General features: G+C 43.3%; 1 protein-coding gene across 2 annotated transcripts in view; it reads left to right on the forward strand.

Annotated features, from left to right (window-relative positions):
• Positions 1 to 1,229: 1,229 nt before the first annotated feature.
• blm (BLM RecQ like helicase) overlaps positions 1,230 to 14,146 on the forward strand; it is a 56,324-nt gene continuing 43,407 nt past the window's right edge. The window contains exons 1-4 of one of the 2 annotated variants that reach the window (XM_060853070.1): positions 1,230 to 1,298; positions 3,364 to 3,462; positions 5,106 to 5,860; positions 12,255 to 12,426. In XM_060853070.1, coding sequence (XP_060709053.1) covers positions 3,365 to 3,462; positions 5,106 to 5,860; positions 12,255 to 12,426 — 1,025 coding nt within the window. In that variant the 5' untranslated portion in view covers positions 1,230 to 1,298; position 3,364. Of the gene's footprint in view, positions 1,299 to 2,528; positions 2,552 to 3,363; positions 3,463 to 5,105; positions 5,861 to 12,254; positions 12,427 to 14,146 lie in introns of those variants that run through there. The other variant, XM_060853071.1, reaches the window with a different exon arrangement.

Below are 14,146 nucleotides of genomic sequence, written 5' to 3' on the forward strand. Positions count from 1 at the left end.
TACAACATTAAAAAACATCTGGATGGGTATATGAAGAGGAAAGGTTGAGAGGGATATGGGCCAAATGCTGGCAAATGGGTCTAGATTAATTTAGGATATCTGGTTGTCATGAATGAATTGGATCAAAGGGTCTGTTTCCATGTTGTACATGTCTATGACTGTAATGAGTTACATGCTGAATATTGCTTACTCAGGGTTGGGGGTGGTCGGTCTGGGTGGGAAGCTCTTTGGAGGGTCGGTGTGGACTCAATGTGCTGAATGGCCTGCTTCCACACTGTAGGGATTCTATGAGCAGCATTCTTTCCAACGACATCTTTTTATCCTGCAATTCTGCTTGACTGTTCCAAAGCCCTTCCTCAATGTTGCTGCTGAAGGTCCCAGTGACAGTGAAATCTGTAAAAGGTGCTGCAGAAGTGCAAGTGTCCTCTTTTCTAATTAACTTCATATCTAACTTCCTCTATACTCACATTTTCCTGTTGAATCTGAAAATTTCTAATTACCACAAACGTTCTTGGTGTAATTAAATAATCATCATCAGTGGTCCCTTTCCAGGGGATGACTCTCTTGTATTCTCAGGGTGAGTTCAGAGGTGGCTGCAGCACATGGTGGTCACGGCAAGGGGTGGGTTGGGTGTTAGTGTGGCAGCGCTCTCCTTTTGCTGTTTTCGTCTGGATTCCATTTATTTACTGATGGCACGTCTCGAGGTACCTTCCTGGATGCTTCTCCTCTATTTTGGATGGTGTTGGGCCAGTGACTGCCAAGTGTCTGTGGGAATGCAGCACTTCCCCAGTGAGGCCTTGAGGGTATCCCCCTCTGTCCACCTGGGGTTCGCCTGCCCTGGGAGCTGGGAGTAGGGCACTTGCTCGAGCAGTCTCGTGTCAACCATGCGGACAATGTGCCCAGTCCATAAGCATCATAACCATAACCAGCAGCTTTTCAATGTCTAAGTTCTGTTTTGCCCAATGAAGCTTTGGTGTGGGGAGGGTGGGGCAGTATAACACCCCATGGGCTGTGGAAATGTCTGGCTGTAAATCCTGGTCATAATTCTCTCATTTGCACAGGTCCATCGTGTTCAGGGGGTGGTCCAGGACCTGCTCTCAGGTGGACAGGGATTTCACACCTTTCCCCATGAGGAGCACCTTCACACCGTTACCACAGCAACCGCGGGCGGAAGTAGATCCTTGACCTCCGACCCACTTCCTGGAGACGCCTGCCATTGGCCGCGGGGTTTGCGCGGGCTTTCAACCTGGGACTGAACGGCGGAGGGCAGCGCGAGAGAGAGAGCGCGCGAGCGCCGGGTGAGGGTCCGGCTCCGAGACCGAGGGAGGGAAGACCGGGGGGGGGGGCGCCTGGGGTCAGTGAGAGTGGCCTGGCGATGGCTCGGGGCCTGGAGTTGGTGTGGGGAAGGGGGAGGGAGGAGGCTGTGCCTGTGGGGAAGAGAGGGATGTGGGTGTGAGTGTGGGGGAGGGGGCGGGATGAGGCTGTGCCTGTGGGGGAGGGGGCGGGATGAGGCTGTGCCTGTGGGGGAGGGGGCAGGATGAGGGTGTGAGTGTGGGGGAGGGGGCGGGATGAGGCTGTGCCTGTGGGGGAGGGGGCAGGATGAGGGTGTGAGTGTGGGGGAGGGGGCGGGATGAGGCTGTGAGTGTGGGGGAGGGGGCGGGATGAGGCTGTGCGTGTGGGGGAGGGGGCGGGATGAGGGTGTGCGTGTGGGGGAGGGGGCGGGATGAGGGTGTGCGTGTGGGGGAGGGGGCGGGATGAGGGTGTGAGTGTGGGGGAGGGAGGGATGAGGGTGTGAGTGTGGGGGAGGGAGGGATGAGGGTGTGAGTGTGGGGGAGGGAGGGATGAGGGTGAGTGTGGGGGAGGGGGTGGGATGAGGGTGTGGGGGAGGGGGTGGGATGAGGGTGTGAGGGAGGGGGTGGGATGAGGGTGTGCCTGAGGGGGAGGGGGTGGGATGAGGGTGTGCCTGAGGGGGAGGGGGTGGGATGAGGGTGTGCCTGAGGGGGAGGGGGTGGGATGAGGGTGTGCCTGAGGGGGTGGGGGTGGGATGAGGGTGTGCCTGAGGGGGTGGGGATGGGATGAGGCTGTGCCTGAGGGGGTGGGGATGGGATGAGGCTGTGTCTGTGGGGGAGGGGGAGGCAGGGATGAGGGTGGCGTGGGGGGGTGGGGCATGATGAGGGTGTGAGGATGAGGGTGGCTGCGGCCACCCTGTGACTGAATACACTCTGCAATGATTACTCTGCCCTTAGTGGGGCCAGAGCAAGCTCTCGATGATAACTGCTCCCTACAATGGTTAAAGGGCCCACACTGATCGGTTTCAATCCCCTTAAGGGGCCAGAGCCAATACAATGATTACAAACTCTTAATGAGATGACATGAGTTCTCAGGGAGAAAAAGAAATTGAGAAATTCAATAACTCTCGCAGCATCTGTGGTGAGAAAGCAGAGTTAATGTTTCAAGTTGAAGAGTCATCTTTTAGTTTAACAACCCTTTTCAATGCAGCACTGACTGGTAGGGCCACCAGCGATTGCACAGCTCTGAACTGAAATTGAGGGTAAATTTCATTTTCTGGCAGAAGGCAAAGGATCAGTTAGCAACTGTAAAATTTCATGACCTCTGAATGTCCCAAAGCTTTACAGCCAGGGAAATCCTTGTAAAGTATAGCCTTTGTAAGAAATGCAGCAGCTATATATGCACAGTGAGGTCTGATGAATAGCAATATAATAAAGATCAGATTATCTGAATGATTTTAGTTGAGGGGTAAATAATAGCCAGTATATTGGCATGGCCCCATGCCTTTCCATTAACACTAAAGGGTTTTTACATTTACCCGCATCTGTCTGACCTCTCATCTGAAAGATGGGACCGTGACAGTTCCTCAGCACTGAACTTGGGAGTGTCAAGTTTCCAGAGTTAGACTTGAACCCACAATCTTCAGGCTTGGTGCGAACGAAACTGAGGAAGGATCACTCGGATAGAGAAAGCAAAACAGGTTGGAAACAAAATCAGAAAGCAAATGTGCAGAGAAAGCTGAATTAACATTTCTGAATCCAGTTCTGAACTGTTAACTCTGCTTTCTCTCCACAGATGCTGTATGACCTACTGAGTTTTTCCAACAATATCTGATATTGTTACTGATTGCCAACATCTGCATATCTTTGGTTTCTTTTGTTTAAAGCAGATTGGGAGTTGACTTGGACCATATTTTGTGTGGATTGCTGTATTGCGACATGAGTAGAAATATGGGATAGAATGCATTTGACCAGGGAGGGATGGTGTGCAAAGAGAAAGTAAAATATTTTTTTAAAAAAGGATCATAAATTAATCTGACACGGAACCATTATTTGAACTTGATCTGTGCTGCAGAATGAATTGCTTACCACAAAACAACCTGCAGAAACATCTGGATCTTCACTCAGAGAAGGGAATCCACAACAAGCTTTCACTTGGAAAGCACAAACAAGGGTAGGTATAAAACATCTGATTGCAGTGAACTAATGCAGAACAATGTACTGGACATGTGCTGTTTTACATGGATACGTGAACATTTGTGGTTAGGTTGACAGTAGAAGTGACATTAAAATGTGTATTGATTGAACATTCTTATGTCCCTTTCTAAAAATTTAAATTTACAGCAATATTCACTGTAACACACTTACATATTTTGTGTGAAATACTTACCTATTTATTAGCTATCTTCTACTGATTTGTCTATTGTAACCTCGTGTTATAGAACTCATAATTGTTAAATGTGACCGTAGGTTTCTGTTTATCTGTACTTAACAGCAGAATGCCTCAAACAATGAAACATTCCCTGATTCTCTACTTTCAGCTAACTGGTACTCAATCCATGATAGTTCAACATTGTTCTAGGTACTATGTTTTAGAAAGCGTGACACAACCTTAGAGAGTGTGGGGAGGAGATTTAGGAGAATAGGCCTAGGGATGAGGGAGTTTAGTTGTTGGAAACAATAGGGAAACTGAGTTTGTACTCAAAGTAGCAAAGGTTCAGCAGAGATTTGATGGAGATATTCAAAATCTTGCAGGATTTTGATTTGAGTACATAACAATGATTGGCTAAAGAATAGAGACAACATGAAGAGAACAAAAATGAGTAGTTGTAATCTAGAACACACTGCCCTAAAAGATGGTGGTAGCAGATTAAATAAGACCCTTCGATCGAGAATTGATAATTATTTTTGATCTGAAAAAAGATGATTATTCTTTCATGGCATTGCTGATGAAGCTAGCATTGTTGCCCATTTCTATTTGCCCTTGAGAAAGTGCTGGTGAGCTGAGCTGAATGGCCTCCTGAATTTAAGACACTTCTGTGATTCTGAGTTTGATCTAATGACAGTGTTGTAACAATAATATAGTTCTAAGTCCCAATGGTGTATGGCTTGGAAAGGAATTTGCAAGAAGTGGTATTCCTGTGTATTTGCTGCCCTTTGTCTTTCTGTGTGTTAGCCGTCACAGATTGAAAGGTGTTGTCAGACGAGCTGTGAAAAATCGCGGCAATGCATTTTGTAGATGGTACGCACAGTTGCTGTTGTGCATTGGTAGCGGTGGATGTGAGTGCAGAAGGTGTTGGATAGGATACCATTCAGGTGGACTGCTTTGTTCTGGATGGTGTCAAGCTTCTTGTACATTCACTCATTCAGAAAAATGAAGAATATTCTATTATGGATTCCTGACTTGTGCCTTTTCGATAATGGAAACACTTTAGAAAGTTGAGGTGAGTTACTTGTGCAAAATTCCCAGCCTCTAAGCTGCTTGGTAGCCACAGTATTTATTTGGATGGTCCAGTTCAGTTTCTGGTTGATGGTGAGCCTCATGGTTTTGATAGATAGGGATTGAGTGTTAGTAATGCTGTTAAATGTCAAGATGCCGGGTTTGGATCCTTGAGGGCAACTCTGAATGAGCAGTAAAGCTGGCTTTCCAGCAATTCCCACAGCTTACAAACAAATGTTCTTTTAAAAAGAGAGGGGAAAGCAAAATGGAAGTAATATCTTGCTTAACCATTTTAAAGTCTACATCAAATTAATATTACAAAAAATCAGCACTGTTCCAAATAGAATTTACATTTGAATGTACTTCGTTATTGACAGGGCATTCACGTTTAAGAAGATTCTCCCGGGCACTGTTGGAACACCAAGTTTCCAAGGACTAAACAATACCTGTGCTCTGAAGGACAGAGATGTGAATGCTTTCAAGAATGTGATTGTGAGTAAGCCACAATTAAACCTACACTCAACAAAACCTAAGGAGCAGCAACCAAAAATCAATAACATTTTGAAACAAACTACCAAGCAGTCAGAATTGACCTCTCAGACAGCTTTTCCTTTGTTATCCAGTTCGCCAGCTCTGAGGCATGCTGCAATAACTAGTCCTGTTTCTCAGAAGCTTGACCCTGAACAGTCATTTTCCTCTGTTATTAACCTGGATGACTGGGATGATCTGGATGATTTTGAAACGCCATGGAAAGAAAGCAGCAGATTGAAAGTAACTTCGCCTTCAAGCACAGAGCCCACAGTGCAAAAAACAAATAATCTTAAGAATACAAATTCCAGTGGACTGACTTCTCCCAAAATTGGGAGCGATCAGTATTTGAAAAATGCTGCTACTGAAGAGATCAAGGATAATCCAGCTAAGCTGTCTCCAAGAGAACCTGGTGCAGAGTTAAAGGATGTGAACAATATTGCCATTTGTCTGGGCAGTTCCCAGAAGGAGTTACCCCATAGTGATGATGAAGATTGCATCAAATCTTTCCCTTCAAGGAGGAAGAGTTCCTCTTCAGCTGTAAGGATCATCTTGAGTGATGATGAGTCAGATGGTAGCAAGAAGGAGGTTGAAGAAGAGAAAAGTAAGATTTGTCTTTATTTTATTGTTTGGAATTGTCAAGAATGAATAAATGCTTCAAGGAGGTTAAGGGGACAAGGTAAAGATTGCTGATCTTTAAACAGCTGGGTATTTATTTGCAAATCCTAAACCAATGTGTATAATATTTACAAGCTACCATGCCTGTGAAATTGAACCTGTTATTCCCCAACATACATGGAGAGATTTTGTATTTAGTTTTTCAAAAAGAGCAGGACACATTTTGTCAGAGATTGCCCCTGTTTGTAGTTACCAGAAAGTCTCATGTGAATGTGTTTGTCAAGCTGAATCTTGCTACTCATTTATACTTAGATTAGCTTCAGTGTAATGGATTGTTGTTGGCATAGTGACTATGATAAAAATTTATTTCTTGCCTCTGTTTCTGCAGTTGATTTCTGTGTAAATGTGTGCCACAGATTTCTGTTCTCAGGGTCACTGAGTTTCTACCTTGGCCCTCTTCTTGAAATTCTCTTCCGTAATATCTCCATGTTCCTTTCCTCATAGAGTCATACAGCACAGAAGCAGATTCTTTGGTCCAACCTGTCCATGCTAACCAAGTTTCCCAAACTGAATTAGTCCCACTTGCATGTGTTTGGCCCATATCCCTCAACCTTTCCTATTCATGTACCTGTCTAAATGTCTTTTAAATGTTTTAACTGTGTCTGCTTCTACCACTTCCTCTGACAGTTCATTCCACATACCAACAACCCTCTGTGTGAGGAAGTTGCCCTTTGGTCCCTTTTAAATCTTTCTCCTCTTGCTTTAAAAACATATCTCGAGTTTTGCACTCACCCACCCGAGCAAAAAGACCTTTGCTATTCACCTTATCTATGCTCCTCATGATTTTATAAACCTATAAAGTTAACCCTGAACCTCCTATGCTCCAGTGAGAAAAGTCCCAGCCTATCCAGCCTCTCCTTGTAAGTCAAACTCTTTTCTGAACCTCCTCCAATTTAATAATATCTTTCCTATAGCATGGTGACCAGAATTGGATATGGTACTTCAAAAGTGGCCTCACCAATATCCTGGATGATCTCAACATGACGTCCCAACTCCTATACTTGAAGGTCTGAGCAATGAAGGCAAGCATGCTAAACCTCTTCTGAACCACCCTGTCTAACTGTAACAACTTTCAAAGAACAATGTACCTGAACCCCTTGAGATTTCACCTCAAAACTCTTTTCTTTGACAAATCCACTTACCTTTGATCTGTGGGCTATTTTAGCCTCCCACGTTGCATTTCCTTTGAATTCAAACCGATTCAAAACTCTGCTTTCCATATCCTGACACTAAATCCCATTAGCAGTGTGGGCTGCTGACTCAAACTGGTGCCTGAGCAATGAACAGGTGTAATTTCAAATCCAATTGTGGCTTCTCCTCTCCTTAAACTCTTCCAGTCTTACAACCCTGCAAAATTTCTGCACTCTCCCAATCCTGGCCTCTACAGTATCCCTGAGTTTAATCACGGTTGGCGGCCATTCAATTATGTGGATTCTTATCTCTGGAACTGGTTACCTTAATCCATCTGTTTCACATCCCTATAAGCAAACTTTTGATTAAATGTCCTAATAACTCTTATGTGATTTGATATTAAATTTAGTCTTTTACATTCTTGTGAAGCACTCTGCGTTGTTTTTGTTGTAGAAATGCAAGTTGTTGCCTAACTGCTGCTAGCTTTAAAAAGTCAATGCATTTCACATTAGTGTAGCTGTAGGTTTAGCATGCTTGCCTTCATTGCTCAGACCTTCAAGCATAGGAGTTGGGACGTCATGTTGAGATCATCCAGGATATTGGTGTGGCCACTTTTGAAGTACCATATCCAATTCTGGTCACCATGCTATAGGAGATCCAAGACGGTGGCTGTCTGAATGGTCTGCTGAGCTGGGCTCTGTGCCATACCCTCGGGAAAGGTGGACCTTTACCCGACCCACCTTATCAACCACCTCCAGAAGAAAATAATATTAGTTTAAACTAACTGACTTTTTGGAGCTGCAAAAGCCCTTCATCAGGAAACCTGAAATCAGGAAGCAATTCCTGATTAAGGGCTTTTGCCCGAAACATGGATTTTCCTGATCCTCGAATGCTGCCTGGCCTGCTGTGCTTTTCCAGCACCAATCTAATCTAGACTTCCCTTTTGGATGCGCCTATAACGATACAGGAAGTGCAGGAAGCAATAAGACATCTCCATCGTGGCAAAGTGCTGAGGCCAGATGAATTCCCAACTGAGTTCCATAAGGAATTCATAATCATTTAGTGGAGTCACTTCTGGGGATGTACAACTATTCTTGTACACAGGACTATCTGCAGCCTTCTCTCTGAGAGGCTAATATCTCCCTCATTTTAAAGAAATGGAAGGACCCCGAAGAATATGCTACATAAAGACCAGTTTTACTATTGAATATAGATATCTAAATTTTATCCAAGATACTGGCTCTGTGGTTGGAGAAGGTCTTTCCCCATATTAAAAAGAAGACCAGACAGGTTTTGTTCAGGGCCGTAGCTCCTCCAACAATATCAGGACAGTACTGAACATAGCGCAGGTATGCCAGCAAAGACTGATTCTGGGGTTGGTGCTCTCCCTAGATGCAGAAAAGGCATTTGATCGGATAGAATGGCTGTATCTATTTGATGTCGGAGAGCGCTTTGGTTTGGCGGGGGGGGGGGGGGGGGAGGATCCTTTGCAAGATGGGTGCCACTTCTGTACAATGATCCTAGGGCAGCAGTCGTTACAAACTGTACTAAGTCACATAACTTTAATATTAGAAGAGGTAGTCGATAGGGGTGTCCTTTATCACCGCTGTTATTTACCTTGCCAATTGAGCCGTTAGCCGAAACTATCAGGAGGGATCCTGAGATGATGGCACCAAAGGGAATGGGGGAGTATACGATCACCCTATATGCCGACAACGTCCTTTTGTTTTTGGCCAATCCGGAGAAGTCTGTCCCTTGACTGATCCAAGCAGTTAATTCATATGGTGGTTTCTCGGGTTACAGGATCAATTTTACAATATCGGAAGCCATGCCGGTGGTGAGGGGGGGGATCTTAGTGGAGGTGCCTAATCTGGAGGATGGAATGCAATTCCCGTTTAGATGGTCGCTAAAAATTTTTTTGCATTTGGGAATTTTTCTTACCCCTTCCTTCCACCAGCTTTATAAAGCTAACTATGTACAACTACTGGAGAGGATAAAACAGGATTTGCAGTGGTGGGAGGGACTACTGAATTCATGGTTGGGCCGAATAGCTCTGATTAAGATGAATGTTCCCCAGCTGTTGTACCCCATGAGAATGCACCCATTGTTGCTACCCAGATGAGTGTTAAGGAAGCTCACTGGTTGGCTAGGGGCCTTTATTTGGTGCCACAGTAGTCCTCTAATTAAATTGCAGCTTTTGCAGGGTGAGGAAAGGGTGGAGCTTTCAGATTTGAAGAAATACCAAAGAAGTGTTCTGTTAACATACGCTGGTGACTTGGTACAGGGGAATTCGGAGTCAATTTGGCTTCATATTGAAGCCTCGCAGTTGAGATATCCTTTAATTAATTAATTAATTATTCATGGACAAGATGAAATCTGCGACAGAGCAGTGTAAATGTCCGCTTATTTTAAATACCGTATATGCCTGGAGGATAATGAGGCAAGACGAGGGCAATTGGTCTAAGATTTCACCATTTACCCCGTTGGTGGGAGCCCAGGGATTTAAACCTGGGGTAATGGACTCCGGCTTTAGGGCATGTGAGAATAAAGGAATCTTCTGTCTGGGGGGAGGTCCTGATGTCATTTAGTCAGTTAAGTCAGAAATATGGATTGTCTAATAGGGACCTTTTCCAGTACTTCCAGATAAGGGACTATATACAGAAAAAGGCCACGCTCCTGGTCCAGTGTTACAAATCAGACGTGGAGAAAAGAATAGTCTGGAGTACGGGTGCTCTTTCACTCAGTACTTTATATCATTTACAGAAAGGTCGCGCCCTGGGACATGGAAGGACTGTGTAGGACATGAAATTGAGAGTTAGGAAAGGATATTTCATCGGAGGTATGGGAAGACATCTGGGGGAATGTAAGGAAAATCTCAGTATGTAACAGAGCACATGCCATGCAATTGAAGATCTTACACAGGGCTCATATGGTGCCAGAGAGGCTAGCTAAGTTCCAGAGAGGAGTGTCGTCAGGGTGTCCCCAGTGTAACAGTATAGGTACTCTTACACACTACTACTGGTCCTGTTGTAAGATCCAGAGATATTGGAGTGCTGTAGTAAGGGTACTAAAGGACATCCTGGGGATTGAAATTAATGTGGATCTGGTATTTCTTTTGGGTGGTCAAATTTGCCCTCTCTGGGGGAACATGGGAAGAGATTGTGTAACATTCTTACCCACTGTGCGAGGAAGAACATTCTAGCGAATTAGACGTCAGAAAGACCACCAGGTCTTATGGGTTAGCTTAGGCTGATGATGGAGCATCTCCCCCAAGACTACCTCACAAATATGGTGCACCACAAACGGAAGAGTTTTATAAGACGTGGCGGCCCTTTTTAAATTATATTGATGCTGACTTATCAGCAATATTAATTAGGGCTGTGGGTTGGCCGTGGGAATCAGTATGAGTGCCTGTGGGGCCATGGGAGGAGGAGGCTGAGGGATAAAGAATACGGGTACTGTAGGTGATGCTCCCAGGGATGGAAGCCCCTGTGGAGGTGTGATGAGTGAGATCGAATAGAGTAGTGAGCTATTATTTAAGTTATTTGAACTTAGTATGTATTGAATATGTGGGTAGTTTAGTTTAAGTTAACTCGACATGTTTGTTCTGGTAGAAGAGTAAGTCATTCATTAACAATGGTACTGTGTTATGGCTTTATTATGCTGCCTTTTTTCTGTCTTGATGTTATTCTTTTCCTTTTGTATATAAATGTTTTGTAAAAGATTTTAAAAGGTTTTCAGTAAAAATACTTATTTAAAAAGTAGCTTTTTGTAGACATGTTGCTATTAAATTGTGTTTATCAGTTGTAACATAACAATCAGGAGTAGACCATACAGGTTTCTGAGCCTACTCCATCATTCACTGAGATTCTAGATGAGTTTTGAACCGAAATCCACTTTTCTGCTCTATCCTGCTATCACTTAATTCCCCAAATATCGATTAATCTCAATCAAAAATATGTGCAATGACTGAGTGCCCACGCCCCTCTGCAAAGAAGAATTCCAGACAATAATAAGTGCTGAAAATATTAGAATAGTTAGGTGAGTTATGCCCCAGACCAAACTCCTTCAAAACATTAAGAAAATAACTTCGAAAATAACATTTTCTTATTTTAAAGGCAAGTGCCAGATGTTGCATTCTGGATACAATTCGCTTAGTCAAACTACAGTCTTGAAGCAAAACATACTTTATTCATATACTATAGTTGAAAGACAACAAAAGAACAAAGAAATTAGAATAACTTAACTATTGAAAAACTTAACAGAATAATAGATTATTTAATTATTAAACAGCAACTGTTCTAATATGGTAACATCTCATAAACACACCCTTGGCAAAGGCAAATTGAGAAAAATAGATGGTCTCACATGCAATTCTAGCAGCAGGAAGAGAACCCCAGCTTTTAGCTGTACCAGAGAGAGGAAGAACAGCTTTCGCAGCTTCAAGACCTCAGCAGCAACTGCTACTGAAAAACTAATAGTAAAAATCCTGGTTCATGGGAGCTTGCCCCCCCACCCATTCAGGCTGCTTCTATTGTTCCACTTTAAAAAGAAATCCAAGGCCTCACAAGCTGCTTACTTTATTGGTTTTGAAGCAGACTGCTCATTACCTCTGTCTCAATCTTTCTCCTTTTTAAAAAAAAGGACAAACTGCACTACTTAAAGTCATAGTATCGTCACAGGGGATTGTTGTTGTCTAGCGTAGACTTGATGGGCCAAAGCGATTTTTCTTTTGTTTTGCAGACCTCTATGATTTTACTGAGTGAAGAAATTCCTTCTCAGCTTGGTCTTAAATGGCCGACCCCGCTATGACCGTGGAGAAATTCCATTCCCGCTTCTATCCTGCCAAAGCTGCTCAAAGTCCTATCGATTTCAATGAGATAATTTCTCATTCTTGCTAATCTTGAATAATATAGGCCCATTCCATAAAATCTGTCCTTGTAGTAAAACTCCCTTGTCCAAGACTTAATGAACTTTAGTGTTATCCCTTCTAAAGGCAAGTACACTGTTCCTTGAGAAAGGAAATCAAATTATACACAGTATTCCAGATGTGGTCTCAACAAAGTCCATTACAATGGTAGTAAGGCGTTCTTGTTCTAGTACCAGTTCCCTGGTGATAAAGATTATTGTTCGTCCTTCTAATTGCTTGCTGTACTTACATATTAATTATTCTTCTGTGATTTGTTTAGTTGACCTAACAGATGCTGACAGGCTCCTAAGCAGCCAGCCACAGCTGGATACCATCCCCACAGCTTGCTCACAATCCAGAGACCTGGAGAATGAGGGTTATGAGTCTGATTGTATTCCGCCATCCCCTGAAAGTGATCAGATTTCTCTGCCATCATTCATAAAATGTCTCAGGTTTGCCCTTTATAAGCAATTGTATTTCTAGTAAAGTATGTGAGTGAAGAGGCATCCAGTGGCTAGGAGTATGTTATACTGACCCTGCTATCCGAGTGACTTTCCTTACTTACAGAATATAACATTTTAAACCAGAATTTGCTGCCAAAGTGATAGAGTTTAATGATCTTTGTTATTGTTACTATATAAATCACCCAGCAGCTTGCGGTGAGGAAGGGACACCTAGTGAACCCGAATCACCACAAGATGGTGGACAATTTGAGGGGCTTCACCAATAGCCTTGTAAAAACGGCAGTTCTCACTCCACTTCTCCTAAAGTTTCAAAACATTTACTAGAATTTGTGTAATAATTACCTATTAAACTAACCATTTAAATTTAGTCATGATTGGAGATGCTGGTGTTGGAGTGGGGTGTACAGTGTTAAAATTCACAGAACACCAGGTTATAGTCCAACAGGTTTAATTGGAAGCACTCTAGCTTTCGGAGCAACGCTCCTTCATCAGGTGGTAGTACCACCTGATGAAGGAGAGTCGCTCTGAAAGCTAGTGTGCTTCCAATTAAACCTGTTGGACTATAACCTGGTGTTCTGTGATTTTTAAATTTAAATTTAGGATAGTACATAACAGAGTAAATATTTATATTCCTGCAAACTTAAGCAACCACTTTGGCTCAGAGTGGGCACAGTTTAAACCACGCAATCTCATTTGTGTAGCTAGCGAATTGTTTTAAGAGATTATAAACCTTTTTTCTTGTTTTTCTTTCTTTCTATCACCATTTTCTCTTATCTAATCTACTATATCTCTTTATTTCACTTTCTGAACCTGATGTGACTTGTATTCACCTGATTGGAAGCTGGAGATATGAAATAAAAACAAAATGTTGGAGAAACTCAGCAGGTGTCGCAAAATCTGTGGTGCGAGAAACAGTTAATATTTTGAGTCCTGTGACTTCTTTTTGGAACGGAATAGATTTGGAAAATGTTGTTTAAAGTGGGAGGAGGAGCAAGTGGAACAGACGGTGAGGGTGTACAGAGCAAAAGACAAAGGGAGTGCTATTAGTAAAGGAATGTGTCTGATACAAACTAGGTGTTAATGACAGGTATGAATAGTCAAATATAGGTTGGCTTTGCTGAGAACAACCCCATATATACAAGACACTGGGTGGAAGGGAAATGGATAGAATTAAGTATAGGACGATGTTCACCATCTGAAGTTGTCAAACTCAGTGTTGACTCCTGAAGGCTGTAAAGTGCCTAGGTGGCAAATGAGGTACTGTTCTGCCAGCTTGTATCGGGCTTTGTTCGAACACTGCAGCAGGTCTAGGGTAGAAATGTTAGTATGGGAACATGTAAGTGTATTGGAAGGACATGCAACCAGAAGGTCAGGGTTGTTCTTACAGAGCAGAGGTGTTCTGCAAAGCAGTCACCCATCTGCAGTTGGCCTCACCACTGTAGAGGAGACAGCAATGTTCACAGTGAATACAATAGATTAGATTGAGAGAAGTATGTATAAATTGCTGCTTCATCTTGGAGTTTTGGGGCCCTGGACAATGAAGAAGGAAGAAGTAAAAAGGCAGATTTTATATCTGCAATTATATGGGATGGTGTCCTGGCTGTGAGAAAATGTTAAGAGTGCACTAGGTTGTCATAAGTGGAATGATTCCTACAGAATGACTTAAGCAGTAGATGTGTTTAATTGTGACATTCTGTTGAATGTGGTG

This window comes from Hemiscyllium ocellatum, chromosome 39 (assembly GCF_020745735.1).
Source record: "Hemiscyllium ocellatum isolate sHemOce1 chromosome 39, sHemOce1.pat.X.cur, whole genome shotgun sequence".
Lineage (NCBI taxonomy): Eukaryota > Metazoa > Chordata > Chondrichthyes > Orectolobiformes > Hemiscylliidae > Hemiscyllium > Hemiscyllium ocellatum.